The sequence below is a fragment of the Dufourea novaeangliae genome, unplaced genomic scaffold (genome assembly GCF_001272555.1).
Source record: "Dufourea novaeangliae isolate 0120121106 unplaced genomic scaffold, ASM127255v1 scaffold8, whole genome shotgun sequence".
Taxonomy (NCBI): Eukaryota; Metazoa; Arthropoda; class Insecta; order Hymenoptera; family Halictidae; genus Dufourea; species Dufourea novaeangliae.
The window spans coordinates 4,419,676-4,439,295 of NW_015373923.1; the positions used below are offsets into that span (position 1 = coordinate 4,419,676).

General features: G+C 39.9%; 5 protein-coding genes across 6 annotated transcripts; 2 read left to right on the forward strand and 3 right to left on the reverse strand.

Moving 5' to 3' along the window:
- Positions 1 to 23: 23 nt before the first annotated feature.
- On the reverse strand, positions 24 to 7,207 carry LOC107195002 (RING finger protein 145-like). The gene is made up of 3 exons (XM_015584738.1): positions 7,063 to 7,207; positions 670 to 1,081; positions 24 to 547 (listed from the first exon to the last, which is right to left on the reverse strand). Exons 2-3 carry the CDS (start codon positions 1,068 to 1,070, stop codon positions 28 to 30), a joined length of 921 nt encoding a protein of 306 aa, XP_015440224.1. The 5' UTR covers positions 1,071 to 1,081; positions 7,063 to 7,207; the 3' UTR covers positions 24 to 27.
- Positions 4,363 to 5,629, forward strand: LOC107195000 (neuroparsin-A-like). Its single transcript, XM_015584737.1, has 3 exons — positions 4,363 to 4,421; positions 4,763 to 4,901; positions 5,030 to 5,629. The coding sequence occupies exons 1-3, from the start codon at positions 4,369 to 4,371 to the stop codon at positions 5,213 to 5,215; spliced, it is 378 nt and encodes a 125-aa protein (XP_015440223.1). The 5' UTR covers positions 4,363 to 4,368; the 3' UTR covers positions 5,216 to 5,629.
- A 3-nt stretch (positions 7,208 to 7,210) lies between the features above and the next one.
- LOC107195003 (neuromodulin) lies at positions 7,211 to 8,568 on the reverse strand. The gene is made up of 2 exons (XM_015584739.1): positions 7,397 to 8,568; positions 7,211 to 7,338 (listed from the first exon to the last, which is right to left on the reverse strand). Exon 1 carries the CDS (start codon positions 8,124 to 8,126, stop codon positions 7,740 to 7,742), a length of 387 nt encoding a protein of 128 aa, XP_015440225.1. The 5' UTR covers positions 8,127 to 8,568; the 3' UTR covers positions 7,211 to 7,338; positions 7,397 to 7,739.
- Positions 8,569 to 15,302: 6,734 nt separating this feature from the next.
- Positions 15,303 to 16,949, reverse strand: LOC107194590 (diphthine methyl ester synthase). The gene is made up of 4 exons (XM_015584233.1): positions 16,674 to 16,949; positions 16,012 to 16,188; positions 15,581 to 15,908; positions 15,303 to 15,505 (listed from the first exon to the last, which is right to left on the reverse strand). The coding sequence occupies exons 1-4, from the start codon at positions 16,806 to 16,808 to the stop codon at positions 15,303 to 15,305; spliced, it is 843 nt and encodes a 280-aa protein (XP_015439719.1). The 5' UTR covers positions 16,809 to 16,949.
- A 1,328-nt stretch (positions 16,950 to 18,277) lies between these two features.
- Positions 18,278 to 19,595, forward strand: LOC107194877 (protein EMRE homolog, mitochondrial). 2 transcript variants are annotated; one of them, XM_015584586.1, is made up of 3 exons: positions 18,278 to 18,439; positions 18,595 to 18,660; positions 18,731 to 19,595. In XM_015584586.1, the coding sequence occupies exon 3, from the start codon at positions 18,765 to 18,767 to the stop codon at positions 19,035 to 19,037; it is 273 nt and encodes a 90-aa protein (XP_015440072.1). In that variant the 5' UTR covers positions 18,278 to 18,439; positions 18,595 to 18,660; positions 18,731 to 18,764; the 3' UTR covers positions 19,038 to 19,595. The 2 variants fall into 2 exon arrangements, with proteins under 2 accessions (XP_015440072.1, XP_015440073.1); XM_015584587.1 differs by having other exon boundaries at positions 18,428 to 18,476.
- Positions 19,596 to 19,620: the final 25 nt, after the last annotated feature.

Here is a 19,620-nt window from a genome sequence, read left to right on the forward strand (position 1 = left end):
TCCTCTGAACGATTAAGATGCTATCGTTCACCAATGATCCGGTATCGAATCGTATTCAACTTTTAATTCCCTTTTGCACAAAGGGCACGTATCGCTGATTTTAAGGCATCGACGTAAGCAGTCCGCATGAAACAGATGATGACAAGGCGTCATTCTTGCTTTCGCCATGTTGCATAGACAAACTGCGCAAACATCGTCGAAACGTTTAATTTCTTCGGGTGTAACTCTTCTATAGCGATTCAGAAATTGTCGCTCACGTTCCAATGATGGGCCGAATTTTTGCAAGAGGTCCTTCAATTTCAAATAAATATTCACGTAGCTCGCAACAAACAGAAATCTCCAGGATACCGACGGTAATAGGATAAACACGTGCGAAACTGTGATGCCAATGGTAAATGACCTTAATATTACCGGAACATAAAGTTCTTCCATGTTCTCAAAAGCTTCCATTTGAAAGAACTTCAAGATCGACACATACGTCTCAACGAAGACTTTCTCTGTCGCTGAATAATATAACCATGTTATCACGGTGTAAAACGTGGACGGCCTATAACAAGAATACATACATAGATACACCGAATAACCGGATCAGTATCGGTATCAGTCTCTCCCTTCGTATCCGACGGATTTTTAGCATTTTCCTTTTCTGTTTTATTAGCCATTACTTACTTGTAATTTTTCAGACCCTGTTCCAAGCCAAATACGAGGAGCATAAATGTTATCGTTACAATAAAGGTAACAGCTTTCGTCCATTCGAGTACTATTTTCGTAGTAGACATAGCTAAATGTTTAATTTTTGATCTTTCTGTGAGAGTTATAAACGGAGACCAATCTTCTTTTTCGACCAATTCCTTAATGTAGCTAACGCAGTAAGTGATTACGTTGTAAAACATTAACGTGTACAGATACGTCATATCAAGTTTGGGCAGATACATTAAATCGGCCATCATTAGAAACAGAATTTGGTTCATCATCGTTGAAATGTTGTTCATTCGTAGGAAAAGCGTCTCGGCTTGATCAATCCGTTCGTAATGTCGCATCAAGAATTTGGTCAAACGTTGCCAGGTCATCCTGATGGTACCTTTGTAAGAAAAAACACCAGAAAATTTCGAAAATTAACATTTTAATCGATGTCTCTTTTGCAGTTGATAAGCGTAACCAGAAATATATTTTTTGATAACGAAATCAAGAAATTGAAGCCCTCCTTCGACCTTCGTTCTGGCCAGTTGTGCCTGCTTTTGAAATATACATACATATTTAAATACCGAGTGATTTCATTTGGATTTTCTGACTCTATTATCCGCTGGAAACGTTTATTATGTTAATAAAATTGTCAAAGTGATTTAGGTAGGTCGTTAATAGGATGTAACAAGTGCAAATAACGCGTCAATGAATGATCATCGTTGTTTTTCGTTCACCTATAACAACCGGGAAAATTTACATATTAATTGTGGTCCGTCAAGAAAGTTCCGTCAAATAGGAAAAGACGTGTTCACAGAGGAATATTTACGACGACGTCGTATGGGTGGAGTTAGACGGAAAGCAAGGACTTCACGTGGCAACCGGGATTTCTTGTGGAGGAGAGATACCAGGTATACATTGTGTTTCCTGGGTGAACTGTGATGCGCGCGCTCTTTCTCCCTCTCTCTCTTTCTTTCTACTATAAAACAAAGCGGAGTTGGCTTCAATGGCACATTCAACGTCTATCCGTCTTCGAACGTCGTGTCTTCGCGTTTCTCACAGTTTCGTGTTTCTCAGGGTAAAACAGCATACGTACTTGCCATCCAATTCTGCGTTATTTAAAAATTTGTTTAGGGTGAGCACCGATGGTACCTATTGTCATGTCCCGTCATCTTGATTATTGTTTGGTATTTGTTTGTCGCGTTGATCATGTCATTGAGTCAATTTTATTTACGTATCGATGAAAAGTTTTTTTTTTTAATTCACATTGCAACAGAATAATGATACTGAAGAATTTGAACAGCAAAAGAGCGAGAAAGGATGGGAAAACAGAACGAAATATGCAGGAACGCGTGTTTGTAACAGATTATGACTGTAATTGTAACTTGTTCGGTATATATATATTAATATTTATAATTGAATTATATATGTTAATATTTATAGCGAGTAGTAAAGTCCTTAAAGCTATCGGCGAAAGTAATAAAATACATACATAGAATTGAGGATGTAACATAAGCGAAGGGCGATAGGAACACGGAATAATTGCGATCAAAAGAAAATTTTTTTTATGTTGTCAATAGTCAAGATTGTTTAAAATACTTTTATTCAAACAGTAAGATCTGAAACATCTTCACGATGATATTCTTGTTAGAATCAGTCAGAGCTAGTTTTGTCTACGGTAATTTTATAGCAGGATTTCCTGTTTACCAATTGAGATTTCGATAAGTATGACATCCTGAGCAGTATTGTATACATATACACACGTATACTATTATTTTATATGCATATACATATAGTACAGTTTTCTTTAAACGTTCGTTACGTCCGTTGCGGTTTGCGTGCTCGCATCCGCAGCCTCCTTTTCATTTTCGTATTGACGATACACACAGTGTGACCTCTAACGCATGAGGTGGTCAATAATGAACACAGCGGCAGTAGAAAGCAACCACGGAAAATGAGTACAAGGGAAAAGGAAACATATATACATATGTACATACATATGTACTTGCATAGTTACGATTCTAAAGTCAGGTGAATAGGTAAGAAGAGAAGAAGTGGGAATGGGAGGACTAAATGCTGAAAGAGAACCCTGGCATCGATCACAACCAACGCAAATCCTTTTGCTATTCTTAGTACAACGAAAGACAGAGAGGGGCAGGGTATTCGTCTCTGTCTGAGCTGGTCGTGATGCTTACTTTTTGCTCATAAATGTTTCGAGTTTCTTTTCAAATTGAAACGTTCGCTGATTACATGCTTGTACGCCAATTAACGGGTGCGGATAATTTCATAAAATCCCATTGAAACTCCAATGTCCAAAAGGACGGAACGATAAGGTTTAATTTTATATTAATTAAATCTCCGCGTTGATCCAGTGGCTTTCCCGAACGGCAGCAGTTTAAATCACTGTACCGCGTATCCGTACTCGAATCCGAACTTGTACAGTTACATCATTATAATATTACATATTATACATATAGGTACACCCACGATCAAACTCGATTTCCGCTAGGGTAAAAAGTGGCGTTGGGGAAGGGCCTCCTAAAATTTGGTATCGGGAATTATTGAAATTTATGCCAAATTAATATTCGATTTAACATTTATTTCAGTACTTGAAATAAATTTACCAAGTGGTAGGAGGCCTTTCTCTTATGCCACTTAGTGGAAGCCGAGTTTGCTCGTGGGTGTACATCGTGTATCGATGCGCGTGCATAATTGTATAATATGTAATCCGTAAACGTAACGGTGTAGCACGTAAAATACATTTCACATATGTACGTACGTATGTATTTATGTATGTATACCTTTTATACAGAATAATTCGCAAAGACGTCGCGTATATACGTATGGTGAAAGTGCAACGCGGTAAAAAGACGAAGCGGCGAAAGGTCGAAGAGCAAGAGGAACATCGTCTGTTCGCTTCTAGTTATCGATCAATTAGTTTGCAACAGTCTTTGCCCTCAGAATCATTGAAGACCTCGCGAAACTGATACACGAAGCACAAGTATCTCTGTCAGGCTTTTTATTTGTATCATACATTCGTGTTTCTGCAACTCACGCGATGAATAAAAATCGATCAAACAATAGAAAATTAAAGCATCTTTCGTGCAGTACGATACTCATCGCTATTTTATTTATAAAGAAACAAAAAAATGTGACTAACAATAAGTAATGTTGAGTTAAGAGAATCATTGGGCTTCACCCTGATATTACGTGTACCCTCGCGAGCAAACTCGGCTTCCGTTAGGGGAAAAAGTGGCGTAGGGGAAGGTCCTCCAACGATTTGGTATCGGGAATTATTAAAATTTATGCCAAATTAACATTCGATTTAACATTTATTCCAGTACTGGAAATAAATTTACCAAGTGGTAGAAGGCCCTATGCCACTTTTTCCGTTAACGGAAACCGAGTTTGCTCGTGAGGGTACATACACGTACATAAAATCCTGAGCGTAGTTTCCTAGGCGTATCTACCACACACGGTGTTTGTACTATATACATATGCATGTAGAATAGTACACGTATGTATATACATATTTATGTATGTAAGTAAGTATGTTGTATGTACTGGTCCAAGCATAGATTTTAAATATACTTAGGAAATCCACCTCGCGTGACCACCACACACAACAATAAAATTTTACATTCATGTTGATTTTGTTCGAATTTTGTTGCAGATCTACAAAGTGAAATGCCAGCCATCCAGACTGTTTACGTAGCTGTACTGCTAGTTATTGTACTTTTGTAAGAATTTTAAATTCTACATTTTCTGTGTATCCCCGTAATAATAAACCTCCATTACAAATGCCTGTTTCGAATACCAGGCTGAAATTGACACTACTGAACGTACGCGGCGGACACACGTACATTGTACTACATACCTAGATAGCACATGACGCCTAATGATACCTTAAAGACGACTTAAAGGCGCCTTAGACCTAAAATAGCCGTAAAGTCTTCAAGGCGTCATGTGCTACCTGGGTACAAGTACCTATACAACAAACCCCCAAAAATATTTTGAACTACGCGTTGCCGTATCGCTATAAACTGAATTATTGAGACTGTCTAATAAATCGATATCTTAGGTTTGACAAGTGTTTTGGATATCCATCGAACAAACTAGGGCAAGAGGTACTGCATAACTGTCAAAGCTGCGGCGATTCATGCAACAAATGCAAATTTGGTGTCACGACGATGCCTTTTTGCGGTCGAGTATGTGCAAAGGTTAGCCATCGAATCGAATCGAAACGTTTGAATTGAATCGGATCACTAGCCGATTCACCGTGTCAATAAATTTTACGGGAATCGAACGGTACCCATTACGCTAAGAACTTGTACTTTTCTCTCCGCAGGGTCTTAACGAGGTATGTGGAGGACCAAAAGATTCCTGGGGCATTTGCGGCGATGGTATGTATTGCAATTGTAATAGGTGCCACGGTTGCAGTACCAAAGGACTTGACTGTAAAGACCAAATAACAACGAAGAATACGTGTGTTCCGAAACCCAAGAAACTTTTGCGTGCCTTTCAATTTTTATAAGTATGCAAGACACAAGCGATACGACACACATTATATTACGTTCACACTTTATTACTACTACTGCTATGTTGATTCAAAGTAAACACATTTACGAAAATTGAACCCATAATTGGAAATATGTTACTTAATTTTAATTGTAATCGATATGATTGAGATAACGGAAAACCGAGGATTTGAATCCTGGCGAATAAAGTGTGTAAAAGCAAGTTAACGGACGTTTTCCGGGGTTGCATATCGATATCGATGCTACGTATACATATGTATACATACGTAGCTTCGGCACCTATCCCGACGAACAATAGACTGCCGGTGTCTTCCGTAACGAACCAACAAGGCTGAAGTGCTATGTACGTAGGTGTGTGGTACGTAGGTATGTATATACGTACTTACATGCATACGTAGGCAGCAAATCGCGAAAACTCGAAGAAAGAAGCGATCGCGCGCGGGACGCAGAAAAATTTGAATCTGATAACAAGAGTAAGTCACTGGAGAGAGAAGAATGGGAGTATGTATTACATACATACGTACATATGTATGATTTCGGTGAGGAGCATATTCATAGATGGCCTCGCCACGGAGATAATCGAATTCGCGTATTATCCGCGGTACACAAGTCACCGAATTTCACACGCTTCAGTTTGCGCCAAAAACGCTTTTGCTGCTTGCGTAAGCAGTCGTCGCGATTGTGAGCCATCGTGCGAAACGAAATTACGAAAATTACATTTATTTTTAACCGGGCATATACCTGAGCACACAAACGGAAGATTCAAGTATGACTAACTTAAATTAGATTATAGAAAATACCGAAGACTCGATAGATTTCCATTTTACGATGTCGTTCTCGGGTACAGTGCATAGAATTTAATATTTCATAACGTAGCACAATGATAATCATGATTCGATGCCAAAGTCTGAATCACTGTCAAACTAGACAAATTCGAAAGGAACAAACCACAACAAAAACCGAGTAAATGTTCGTTTGCGTTGCGTGTGTTCTTTTATGTTCAATTAAAATGATTGGGGTTGCTGGCGACGCCGGGGGGTGGGGGAAGGAAGTGACCAAAGACAGATCAGGAAAAATATATAAAGAAAGAGGGAGAGAGATAGTGAAGGATAGGACCTCTAAAAATCGGACAAATTATTGGAACACTATTTTTCAATCATTAAGTTACATTTGTCCGAGGGGTACGTTTATTTTCGTTTAATCAAGTACAAGTCCTGTCACTTTTAATGTCGATCGAAGAAATTTTACGCGGGTAACGTAAAATAGAATGAACCAAAGAAAAGTCTAATCAAATGTATTAATTCGCCTCGTTGTTTAAAAGAATGTTTGTTAAATCTATACGCATCGGTCTAGTCGATCTAACAATGTACTTTGCGAACCATTTTTCTACGTTCGACGCTTCAAAAAAGAAAGACATTGTACCATATACTAACGCAAACTATGTATATTTCATAAATAAAAATGAAACAAAGGATGCAATTTATCCGTGAAAAGCTCCATTTCGTAACATTTCTCCCCCTAGTCAATCGCTGTTGTCTCTTTTCTCGTTTTCACCTTTCGTCGTTGTTCCGTGTGTAATGTACTCTTTTAACATGTACCGCGTGGAATTTTTATTTTTTATTTTTTTTTTATTTTTCGTGCAGATGCGACGATTCATTTTCGTTTTACATAAGTAACATATATAAACGCGAAATTCGCGTAGAAAAGGCACGTATGCATGCATGTATGTATGTATATCGCAAGCCAGCTTCCATAACGTTCTTCGTGAACTCGGAATTCCGTCCGTCGTAAATGTAATAAAGCTGTATACAAATATAGGTACATATATGTATATATGGTATACCTCGAAGATTCACATTGAGGACGTAAATAGCGAAGGAAACAGTCTCGTCCGATGTTATTCGGGATTTTCGAATGAAACACGTTTCGAACTTGACTGTACTGCAGTACGGATAAAAATTAACTGTTTGCTCGACGAATATTTTCGCGCTAGCAAATAGCACGGTCAATGTCGTTGCCAAACGTCGTTGGTGACCACTGAGGCTATTTCGATTGTTCCTCGATAATTATGGATCCATTTGCCGCGATGGGATCGTAAGTCGTCGGCGCAAGTGCGTCGCTAGAGGAACCAACAAAAAAAAAAAAAAAAAGAAGTGAAAACCAACTGCAATGCTTACCCGTCAACAATTGGAAGAAACAACGAGAGTATCGAGTTCAAAACACATGTAGCACACAGCCAATCTAGAAAAAAAAAAATACATATGTCGTAGTTACTATGTTTTTGAACATTACACAAGAGATTCCGTCATTTTCCAAGTTTTCTTTGCCGTGGTCGCTTCCTTGTTCGTGTGTAAAATTGAACCTGAGGCTTTTGAAATAATAAATCACTGTAGTTCCGTTCGAGTATGTTCGACCACTCGTATAAACTGGTGAAAACTGTAGGACCGTAGGAATGAGATGAGTCGAGGGGAAACAGAGCGAGAAGGGAGGAGCAGATGTCAGAGACGGGGCGAGCGTGTGTTATTGTTCGCTTTCCTTTAGTTGTTTTCTGGTTCTAAAACCTCGAAAACCCGCCTGAATCGTAGTCGCAGCCATTCGGGCCATTTCTTGTCTCTTCCGTACTAAAAAACCGCGCACTCCCGCTTGGATTTTTGTCGCCGATTTTTCTTCCAAGGAAACTCTTTCCGTACACGATGCATTCTTCGGAATCGAGAATTCCCTCCTGCCCTTCGAATATTCTTGCTGACGTTGTCCACATTCCCGACGAATCGCATCAGCCGCCGGTAAATTTGTATCCTTTTTCGATTCCTTTAATTGCTTTCGAATTCGATAACCCCGAAAATTCGCTTGAATTTTTGTTGCTGCCACACTTGCTTTCGTCATCTCTTCGTCAATATCTTGCTGCATGACGATGAATAATCAGCCGAAACTTGACGTTTCTTATTCCCTTCTGCCAGTATCGTCGTCGTCGGGCGCCGCCGCCTTCGCTGCCGCCGATACGTTCTATGTGTGTATAAATATGTAGGTACATACATGCATATATCCTTGGTTCTATCGCGTTCTCTTGGAACAAAGTACCCTTCCAAGCCGCCTTCGTACCCGACTGCACTTTTCAATGCACTCGTTTGTCGGTAATTAAAGAAAGAGGATGTTCCGTACAGAAAATACAAGAATGCTCTTGCTGTCGTAAATGTTTCACATGGTTGGACGTAAACAATTCGACCAACGTTCGCGCGCTGGTGCGCGCGCGCGCACACACACTCTGGTAGAATTGATACCAATGAGTGTGCAAAACAAGAAAAGAACGTTTTCTATTCCACAAGATTTGTACAGACCGAAATAGACAAAACGCGCTACTGTACGACACTGTCCGGTAATCGCGTAACTCGTCGTCGAAAACACGTAGCCCCTACCTACCTAGTCGCTTCTTCGCGTTCCGCGTTTGCTTTCGCGTTCGCGCATGCGTTTTCTTTCAAGCACTTCAACTGGGACTGCTCGTATTTCTTGATACGACGATTATACATGTGTGTACGTAAATATGTATATATGTATACATTTATGTATGTACATACATACATACAATTCCGTGACTCTTCTCACGCTTCTCTCTTTCTTCGTTCTCTGATAAAATTGCAAACAAACATCCATTACAGAAACGTTTTCATTAGTACGGTAGGTGTAGATGAGCCAGTTTTTTAACCCTTGTGTAGGCAACCGAGTACTCAGGTACCCATTTCTAAATTTCCTTTCACCTTTTTTTATGGTTTTGTCTAAAGCATTTGGTATATTATATTAAGGGAAAACTACGACTTTCGGAAAAGTATAAAGGTAAAATAATCTATGTTTATCTAATCTCTCAGAGTAGGAATGTTCCGATTGTTCAATAACCGTGAATATTTTGGTTGCCCACACAAGGGTTAATTATAAATTTAGTTGAAAGTTAACAGAACATTCTTAAAAGCTTGTAAACTTGATAAAAAATATAAAGCGCTATATGGAGCTAGATACGACACCAAACGCATGAGTTACCTTAAGCATTCCTCTGGTCATCTGTATTTTTGGTGCTTTCCAAATACGAAATGTCAGGATCTAAAATTGTATACACGTTAGATTCAACATCGGTATTACGTACTGGTTCGTCGACCGACCGATCACAGGGATTCTCTTCCTTTTCAAGTGAACCGAAACAATCCCCCGTGGAATTTGTTTCCGTTTCGCGGGAATCTGTGGTTGTACGTTGTTGATTTTCTTCGTCAGCCGTTGAAATTTCTTCTATGAGAATGGACTTGAGATTTGTCATTCCGTCGAGAGCTAACGGTTCACGAATATCCTCGATATCAGAATTCAATGGCTGTTCCGCAAGGCGCGTAGGAATCGTATCATCGGTTACGCTGGTTCTATCGAAATCAGGTTCGATGTTGTGGGTCATGCAGGCCGGCAAATTTACGTAACATTTACACCACTCTGATTCATTGTTAGCTAACCGAAACGACTTTGCAAAATCAAACGCCCAGAGGACACACGTTTGAGAGGATTCGGAATCGAAATACGATGTACCGGGTTTCAGTGTAATTAAAGGTTTCGCAGTTTCGTGGGGACATTTTAAAGTACGATTTTCCAGGGATAACACTCTGTTCTTTGGAAGTTCAAGAACAGGCAACGGCAAGGAATCATGAAATTCTCCGGTGTGTCTTGAACCAACAGATGCAATCGATGTCACAAATGTCTGTTTGTTTTCTACCATGTCCTCTGTTCCAACCATTGGCCATACTTCTTCGTCCTTCGTCTCTTCAGACATTTCAGACTTTACGAATTCCTTACATTTTCCTTGGTCACTAAAAGATTCGCAGCATTCTTCGCTCGAAGTAGTAATATTTTCGTCTTTCTTCTGAAAAGCGAAGAATATCGATAAACGAGCATAAGAACAAAGATAAAATTACTCACTTGAATACTTTGTCGAGATAAAGATGACGTTACGTCGTCGTCGTATTTCGTCGTCGTATTTTGAGTATCCTGTCGACAATGTTGTTTATGGGATTCTATTGAAAGACGGCGACGGCGGCATAATAAAAATTCACGTACCCCTTATGCAAAAAATGTTCGTATTTCATCATTTCTGACTACGGCTGGTGGTGCTCTATTCAGACGGTGCGAAAAATTGACAAGTTTACATTCAATGTAAACTACATGGGTATGTACATAAACACTTTGCACTTGTATGTACCTACGAAATCGGTGATTTACATATACAATAGTAGGGTAGGCCGTACTTACGGGATTGAATTACTCTAGCAGCCGCATCCAATGTTTCATTTTGCGTATTCGAATCGACTCGAAGCTCCTTTGATTCTTCAGACTGGTGGTGATGGTCTCCTAGAAAATGAACAATGCACGCAACACCATTGTTTTTCGCACTATATTCAGCGTAAACACTTGTTGCTTCCACTTTTCCATCGTCTTCTTCTCCTCCTTCTTTCTCTTCCTTTTCTTGGACATCGCCATGAAGATGTTGTTCTTGTTGACAATTGGTTTTAGTCGACGTATCGGCTAAAAATGCATCAGCAACAGGTTCAATCGTTACGGTGGACGCTGTTGGTCTATTCTCGCATGAAACTATGGTATCGTCTCTGTCATTTCGACTACAATTCAAATCCGACGAGTCGTTCACACTGGAAGAAGCAGCAGTCTCTGTGGCGTCTGTCTCCTGTAGCATTAACGTTTCGCCAGCCAAATTCCCTATTAATTCTCTCGCGATCTCCTCCTCGATATTAGGAGAGTTTGTTCTATTTTTATCATCAACATCGACAATGGTATCACTACGATTCGTATCTTTGTGCTCGACAGGACGGTCTTCGTGGTCAGTTGATGCGTCATCTTTATAAAAAAAGTTGTCTTCCGGCAAGGAAACCTGGTCGATCGTCGGTTTCATCTCATCGGAACGCACAATATCAGACGGGGACAAACTTTTCTCACTTTCGCTAAGAAAATGATTGCAATCGTTTTCCTTCTCCGACTGATTCTCACGGTTCATCGAACCGCTTCCATCGTCGACAGAGGATATCGTTACGTCTCGAAACGAATCCAAGTTCAATTCCGGAACGTACGGTACAACTGCATCCGATGGAGACGAGTGATCGTGGGAACAATCATTGGTATTCGTTGCCTCCCGCTGTCCTACTTGGTTCAAACAAATGACGTCTTCCGTAGGTGCATCTTCGTCTTGTCTTGGGTCTTGTCGTTCAGGTGGTTCCGATTCCATACTAACCGTACAAGTGGGTTCAGACGACGACGTACCAACAACATCAACGACACCGCGATCGATGCCGGTCGAACCGATTTCTTTCATTTCTAATTTTACATCATCTTTATCTTCGATCATACCCGTCGATTCAATCTGTCTTGATGAGTAAGATTCAACGGATGTTCTATCGGATGATAACTCCGTACACCGTACATTCATCTCGTTATCCTCTTCTTCTTGAATATTTCCTAAATCTTTATGTGTTATCGTTTGATCGGCGATATTCTCTGTACCTTGTAAAAAATTAACACCAAAGTTTGTCGAATATTGAAATGTTTCCGGATATACGTACTCCCCGAACGGATTTGCATCGTCTTGATCAAGTAGCGAGTTTTCGTCAAACTTTTGACTTCTCCTCGGCCGAGATGCAGTGTCATTAATCGTTTCATGGCCACGCTGGAAAACCTCGTCATCGTTTTCTAATCCTTTGTCCGGTATAATCACAGTGGTCACCGATTCTGGTATTTCGCACGGAGAACCTTCCGTGAGGATGTAGCAGGAAAGGTCTGTGTCTTCCGTGTGAATGTCGGGCATTTTACGGACGACCGATTGTTCGGCATCTATGTCCACGTTGCTGGAGGAGAATGTTGTCGATGCGTTCGATGTTTTCCCGGTAGTCGATAACTCAACGATTCCCGCCGAATCGTTTTCCACGTCTGACGTGTCATCGTTTTGTGGTATTCCCACGAATCGACACTGATTCCCAACGGTACTCGTCGATACATCTTCTTTCATCCGTGTATCATCCGATCGCGCGTCGGTAACAAGAATCGCATGGGTTCTTCCATCTAGTATGACGCTCGATTCTTTCGACTCTGAATCCGAGGGAAAGTTTGTCGGTAGCGGTAGCATAGGATCGTTATCGGTTATTAAGCCGGTATTTCCGGAAGAAATCAATGCATTCTCGATATTTCTTTCGACCGTTTCTATCTCGATTAATTTGTTTTTCAGCTCGTTTCCAGCCACCGGAGACCCTTGTTTTTCTTTGTTACTCTGTTCCTCGTGCCTTTTTGGGCTAGTATCGATCATCGTGGTCGTCGAGTTCTCGACGTCCGGATGATCCAACGAGTCTGGCCTCTGCGGTTGTTCGATCAGATCGGGCGTAACGTTTAAACTGTCCTTAAAAATTTCCTCGACTTCGTCCATTTTTGATTCCCCGAAAATTTCTTCAATCTCAGCACCTCGGTCCACCGTCGTCGTGTTAGAAACTATATCGATATCGACGTCCCCGATTTTGCTCTCCTCTTCCCGGTCGTCTGCAATCGTCGTTACTTTTGAATAACCCGTACGACATCCTGGATCGGCCGAATTACAATCACGATCGTTTGCTTCGGAATTCTGTATTTCAAACGAAGAAACCTTTATTTCATCCTCAACATTGGAAACTCGATTCACGTCCGAAGTTACAGATCGCTGATTTAATTCGGCAGCTTCCGAAATCTGCGACAGGAGGGGTAATGTTAAGTTGTCCTCTCTTTTGATTGGTTTCGAAGTATCGCAGACAATAGGCGGTAAAATCAGATTGTTGGAAACGTTTTGTTCGGCGATATTTTCGTCAAAGTGCTTGTTAAATGATAAAGATCTCGTGATCACCGACGGAAGGGCGACAGAATCTGGATTACACGAATCCTCTCCCTTCATCGATAATACCGCATCGTCAGCAGAGATTCTTGAATCAACGATTAGGTTGGTATCGTCAAGAACGTCGATTCCTTTTGAATCGTACCATGATTCGCGGTCAAACGTTTCTTCCGTCCTTTCATTGTCTTTCAACCCTCCCGAGCCGTTATTATCCGATCGTGAACTCAGCTTTACGACGACAGTTTCAGCATGTCGTAGTTCTTCCGCATTATCTCGAGTTTTTCCTTCGAATATCTTCTTGTCCCTATGTTGATCTTTTATCCAGGACTCGTGTCGACCCCGACGATTTCGAGATTCTGGAAGTGTTGTATTCACAACACTTTCTGTTACATGTTCCCATTGCTGCGACCCTTTCTTTGCGTTAAATATTTGTTTTCTTCTCGATGACGCGTTTACTGGAGAGTAGAGAGCCCTTTTCGGTTCAACGTGGTATCGACATTCACTCGGAACTTCGGACGAGCATCTACCTTCAATTTGACCGGCGCTTTTTTGTCGTTTCAACAAACGTGGGACGTTCCCGTAGTTCTCTTTGCATTCGTTGCGCTTTATATTTTCGAATGTGCTCCTCGTGCATACATCCAAAGCGTAGTTATACAATTTTTCGCTTCTCTCTTTATGTTGCCGCCTGATTTTCTCCCCGAAGTATATATCACCAACGGATGACGATCGGAGATATCGATGCCGAGTCTTTGAAAGTCTCGGCGAACGTTCCTCGGGGTAACTATGAATTTCTTTTTCGATCAATTTCCCAGAGAGTCGCGTATTCCTCGGCTTTCTCTTGTCCACATTGTCCTTGTGGGTGTGCTTTTTATTAAATGTCTTGACAGTTTCATGTATAGACCAACCGCTTCTATTCACTGTCTCTTCTCGTTTTCTCGATAGTTTCGTCGATGTCCTTATTCTTTCGTTCACCAGTAGTTCTTCAATTTTTCGATCGGAGAAACGGTTTCGACGATCATTCGAACCACTGTTCCGATGATCTTTGTTGCGACCGATCCAATCCAAAATGATGCGATTTTGTTCGTTGGACGACACACGGTCGCATATTTTGGAAACGGCGACGGAAGCTCGTTCATTGTCCCTCAGCTCAACCAATTGCTCGAAATGATGGGCCGCGAACGTATAAATATCTTGTGGTTGGTGTCTCAGAATTTCCCTTGTAAGTCTCTCGACCGCGGGTGCTAAACCTCGAGGTATTCGAGGTGCAACGATCAATCCTGTTTCCGACATAGCCATGCTCGCCTCGCTTCTTCTTCAACCTTTAACGCCTGTACACGTACAATACTATTATATACTTTCTGTCAACTGTCCACAATGTCGTCGGTACGTAACAACAAAATAATTAGTTAAAATTTTGACAGGTTTAAATATCTTTGTACCAGCAAATGAAAACTCGAATGGGTAACGCGTTCACGAAACAGTGTGGACGTTCAATGAAATTGCAATAATAGAAAGCTTATAATAAGCTATTATGTACTGAAGTAGGTACAATGTACACTTTATCAAATTTCACTTCAAACTAGTCTCAGTACTGTACACTGTACCTATGTATATCTAATATGTAAGTAGGTACGACGTACACAAAATGGATCGATAACGAACAATTTCAGTTTGTCGTATTGTTACGTGACACGCACCTCCACGCATTTTCCACTAGCATTGCGTATTGTCGGAGTCAATCCTGTCAGTGGAATTGGTTAACGTACACGAACTTTTTGAGTGGGAGAACTTTAACAACGACAACGACGACAACGGTGACGCGGAAACTCTCTGCCGTGAGACAGACGCGCCAAACCTTCTTGTCTAATCGATCGTTTCCACCCTTGCCAACAATGTTATTGCTTCCTTCGTGTACTTAGGAACCACCAGAAGAACGATTGTTTCGTTATTGTTTCCCCTTACTTAATCAAGACACGGATCGGATATCTATTCGATTTCGAAATTGAACCGCATTTCATGGAAATACAACGTACATACAAGCAGTATTCAAGAAGATTTAAAGAAGCAGCAAGTATCTTATGCAATTTCTACTCACACACACACACACACACACACACAGGTTGTGTACTTTAAAATCGGAGGAAAATCTTCGCAGGAAAACGAACAATAAATTAATAACGCGTGTAACAGTGACTAAATTTTTATTCGCACAAGGTTCCGTTTAGCGCATGTTGACTTAGAAATTCCAATTCGAGAGGGTGAAATGAGATCGCTGGAATAATCATACAATGTGGTGGTGGTCCCAGATTAAGCGATGCCATTTCTCGAAGGGAACAAGCAACAATATGTTGATCGGCGGAACCAACACGCGCCAGACCCACTACTATACTGGTTTCACTAAATACTGCAAAGATAGGAAATGTCTCTACTTTTATCCATTGCTGCATTTATTAATTCCTTCATTCTTCGTACTTCTTACCTAATTTGTCCTCCAGTGGCACTTCTGTTTTTTCTTTGTATATCTTCAGGATTTGAGTGGCAGCTTCCGAGGTGGTCATAAATCTTGGCGGCATGTATTCTTTTTTCTTCCTCATTATACTCTCCAAAGTGGGTTCCTTCACTTTGATGTCTAAGAGGCAAAGCGTATGTATATTCTTGTGCCTATTTGAGATTATTTTCTGATAAAAACTGCTGGGTTGCCAGCCATCGCTCCAATATGGAATGGAAACAGTTTCTCCAAAACGATAGAGCTGAAGACCACAACAACCAACCGCAGTTAAAATTGAAGCATTGTGAACAATGTTTACCTATAAACATGGGATAATAACAATTTTGGTTAATTATTAATGAATTACGTGTCATAATATTAAAAATTCTTAATTAAAGAAACAACTTCTTTCTGTTGTTTACCTTTATGTTATTTCGTCGCGCTCGCAATATTAAATCTGAGTGTGTCGTGGCTCCAAACGGATCGCCAATCACTAAAAACGCCACATTTTCTTTTTCATTTTTCGGTAATATCTCATCTTCATCATTCTCGACCAGTTCTCTATCAGCCTCCAGTATCGGGCGTCCGTAAAATTCTTCCTAATGCGTTGTGAAACATACTATCTTTGGTACATATCCTATTCGATCGCACGGATGAATACGATATCGCGAGATCGAGTATATTTTTAACCCTCTCGCTCCCAGTGTCAAAAGGATGCGCATCGCAAGTAGTACCAAAGTACCAGTGTTTATATACATACCTATACATTTTGTATTTTATTATGTTTTATAAATCTACCACACAGAGCTTCATTACTAATTCAATGAAAATGTTTTCATTATTAATCTGTTACCAGAAATATTGTTTTTATGTAAATTCCATTATTCTTGCCTTTCTATACTAGAATTCTGTAATAACTTTTATAAAAATGACAAACTAAAATAAAATAGAAAAGCAAATTCGGCACTAATTAAGCGCAAGCTCTTTTTCATCAAGAGTCACATTCACACTCCCTGACGGACATCCACCGGTAACGAAAGGGGTAAATGAACGAACTTTAAAATTTCAATTTCCTTGTACCTACCAAATCTTCCAATTTAGCAGATAAAACCGAAGTATACGATTCCAAATAAACTCGATCGCATTTTCGAACTATCTCAAGACCCTTCACAGTAATATCCTTTGCATCGCTAAGACCTAACCCAATCACGTGTAACATGTTCGCTATACAGTTTGCGAAATTGTTGTTCACACGTTCCCACGTGTTTTGACAAGTAAAATTGTCGCAACACAAATGGAGGCACGGTGAAAATAATTCTCCAAAACTACTGTCCGTCAATCCACGAGAACGACGAGAGCGATCAGCTAAAACAAACTAAAATTATATGTATGTACACATACGTACAGAGCTTCCATTTGTGTCCATATTGATACCATCAATAACCATTGATAACTATTAACCTCTTAGTAAGGCATAAGATTGAATGGTTGAATCGATACCACCAAGGTATCGATACTTACTCGGTATTGAAACCTCGGTATTGAAACCTCGGAATCGATACCTACTTGTATAGAATTATATTTTCCTAACGTGAGTTCCTGCGTTGAGAGAGAATAAAATACAATACTATACTTTATATATTTATTTAAATATTTAATATAAAGTAGAAAACATAAACACAGGGGGTCTCTTACGCATGCTCCGGGGGTTCGATGACCCCACTTTCTCACACACACTCTAATTTTGTATTCGTAGTTAAAGAAGACTGATACCATCTATGACCACATCGTGGTACCACCGACTAGGTATAGAATAGACCTATCATCCAATGCTTTTTTCTGTCCCATTTTTCAAGGGCGTCAGAAGCTCCCTTACCATTTTAGTGTCAATACCTGACGTTATCAAATATCACACGGAGTCTTTTAGGAAGTGGTAAAATCTTTTACACAAGTTCAATGAAATACTTTCAGGTACTCAGTTTAGGGCTATGAAATTAGAATGTTCAATAAAAATATACTATTAGTCCGATATTTGAAAATATGCATGCGTTCGTTGTCACCGTTAAACTGTTGTAATATCTATCCTATACCTAGTCGGTGGTGGTACTAATTGGCTCGTCACATACGTTTTTCACCGTAGATGGCAGAACATGCTTTTTCTGTTTTTTTTTTCAAGTATATACGTTTCTTTATGCATCATAAAATTAAATATCAATTAAATGCTCCACCCAACTGATCTACTTGCACGTAACTTCGATTCCGAGAAATTCGGTAAATTTAACGAGAAACAGTATATAAATTGTAATTCATCCGACTAGTCCTGTAGAGCCTGGATTGGTTGTGTGAGATAGAGGGTGGACCATGGTGTATACTTAAATACATACAAATCATCTTCTACCATCGGTGTATATATGTATAAATGCGTCACGAAGGACGACATGACGACACCGACGACACTACTACACGATGACGAACATTGACGAACATTACGGAGGAAAAACCGGTGCTCGCATGTCGCACCTGGTCGCACCTACGTACGACACGCGAGACAATTAGATTGTAATGTGAATCAGGTAAAAACCAAACAAAAGCGAAACACGATGTCACTCATGACTGTTTTATTGAAGCGTGTAGCCAAAATTCATTTTCCTTTCGCATGCGTATCATCAACTGGGAGTGATCACTTTTTCATCTTCGTAATTTTCGGACGGAAGTACATACATAGCATATGTACATGGGATTTAGACGGATTTAGATCGCTGTGTCCCGGCTCGACAGATTCTACGAGATGACGGTTATATTCCGATATTGTATTGCATTCCTTTGATTATTATCGAATCAAGACGCAAGGTAAAGAAAATATGGTGATTAAATCTATCTGATACAAGTGAGTTCTAAACAATTTCATCAGTGAGACGTACAACAAAGTGCTCAAAAATAGGTTAACTTATCTGCATTTACTGTTTATTATTATTGATTGGCTTCTTTTATTTTTACGGTTGTAGCCACGCAGGAAGTGACTTAACTCTCAGTGCGTGTACTAGCGCGTTTACACACATTCACAATTAATTGTACGTACAAAATATTCATTTAACGTTTCTTCAGTACAACACTGTGTATGTAGCGAACAACTGTTTTTAGTATTTATCACAGCCGTAACAATTGTCAACGAAGAATGACGTTGCAACGTACATCATTTGTGTTTCGTACCGTTGGTAATTTGAAGAGAATCGACGGAGGAACTAAATTGCACCTTCGACTGAGGACAACGACACCCTCCGGCGCCATTCTTCCGGAACCGAAAAGGGCACGTTTTGGTTTCCTGGGTGTTCTCTCCAGTGTCGTAGTTGGTCTAATCATCGGCGCTACGCTAAGCAAAATGATGGCGAACTTTCTCGAGGAGAAAGAACTCTTTGTACCTTCGGACGATGATGACGACGACGATTAAATACGTTTTTAACCCCCTATGATTCGAAGATATGGAAATACCTAGTGGCTTTCTGTGCTTGGGAGGTACGCTTGCATCGCTAATGGTTAAGTTTTAACCTGTATAAACTAGTTGGCTCATTAGAGAATATTATATATTCAATTCATATGTTTGCCAACGATTCAAAATATTTTTTTCTCAAAATGTGTTTGTTGAGTTCCTGATGTTTTGTAAAGTCGAATACAAGAATTACACGAGAAAGAAGGCAATGTTATGTAAACCAAATCTTATGATAACAATTTGTATCTTATTAATCTCGTTTCATTTTTCATTTATATACAAAAGTAAAAATTACATTTTACTGGGCCAAAGTGTTTCTCTTAGAAAGAGAACACCGGGGAATGTTTTTAAGTTGTCTGCCTGCAAACATGACATCTATATATATGTTATTTACATACATAGTAGCCACATGTACCTATATACTTACGCAGGAATGTATGTGCACAACAATACACTCCTGCAATACGTCACTCCATGGCCTGTACATATGGTTCAAACAAATAAATATATTGAAATAAAATAAACAAGGAATATTGGCATCACT

Coding starts and splice junctions, on each gene's coding strand:
- LOC107195002 (XM_015584738.1), bottom strand. CDS start 1,070: ATGACCTGGCAACGTTTGACCAAATTCTTGATGCGACATTACGAACGG. Junction 548..669: donor CAGGGTCTGAAAAATTACAA/GTAAGTAATGGC, acceptor TTCTTGTTATAG/GCCGTCCACGTTTTACACCG.
- LOC107195000 (XM_015584737.1), top strand. CDS start 4,369: ATGCCAGCCATCCAGACTGTTTACGTAGCTGTACTGCTAGTTATTGTA. Junction 4,422..4,762: donor CTGCTAGTTATTGTACTTTT/GTAAGAATTTTA, acceptor TCGATATCTTAG/GTTTGACAAGTGTTTTGGAT. Junction 4,902..5,029: donor GCGGTCGAGTATGTGCAAAG/GTTAGCCATCGA, acceptor TTCTCTCCGCAG/GGTCTTAACGAGGTATGTGG.
- LOC107195003 (XM_015584739.1), bottom strand. CDS start 8,126: ATGCAGCAAGATATTGACGAAGAGATGACGAAAGCAAGTGTGGCAGCA.
- LOC107194590 (XM_015584233.1), bottom strand. CDS start 16,808: ATGTTACACGTGATTGGGTTAGGTCTTAGCGATGCAAAGGATATTACT. Junction 15,909..16,011: donor CGCGACGAAATAACATAAAG/GTAAACAACAGA, acceptor CCATGTTTATAG/GTAAACATTGTTCACAATGC. Junction 15,506..15,580: donor GCCACTGGAGGACAAATTAG/GTAAGAAGTACG, acceptor CTATCTTTGCAG/TATTTAGTGAAACCAGTATA.
- LOC107194877 (XM_015584586.1), top strand. CDS start 18,765: ATGACGTTGCAACGTACATCATTTGTGTTTCGTACCGTTGGTAATTTG.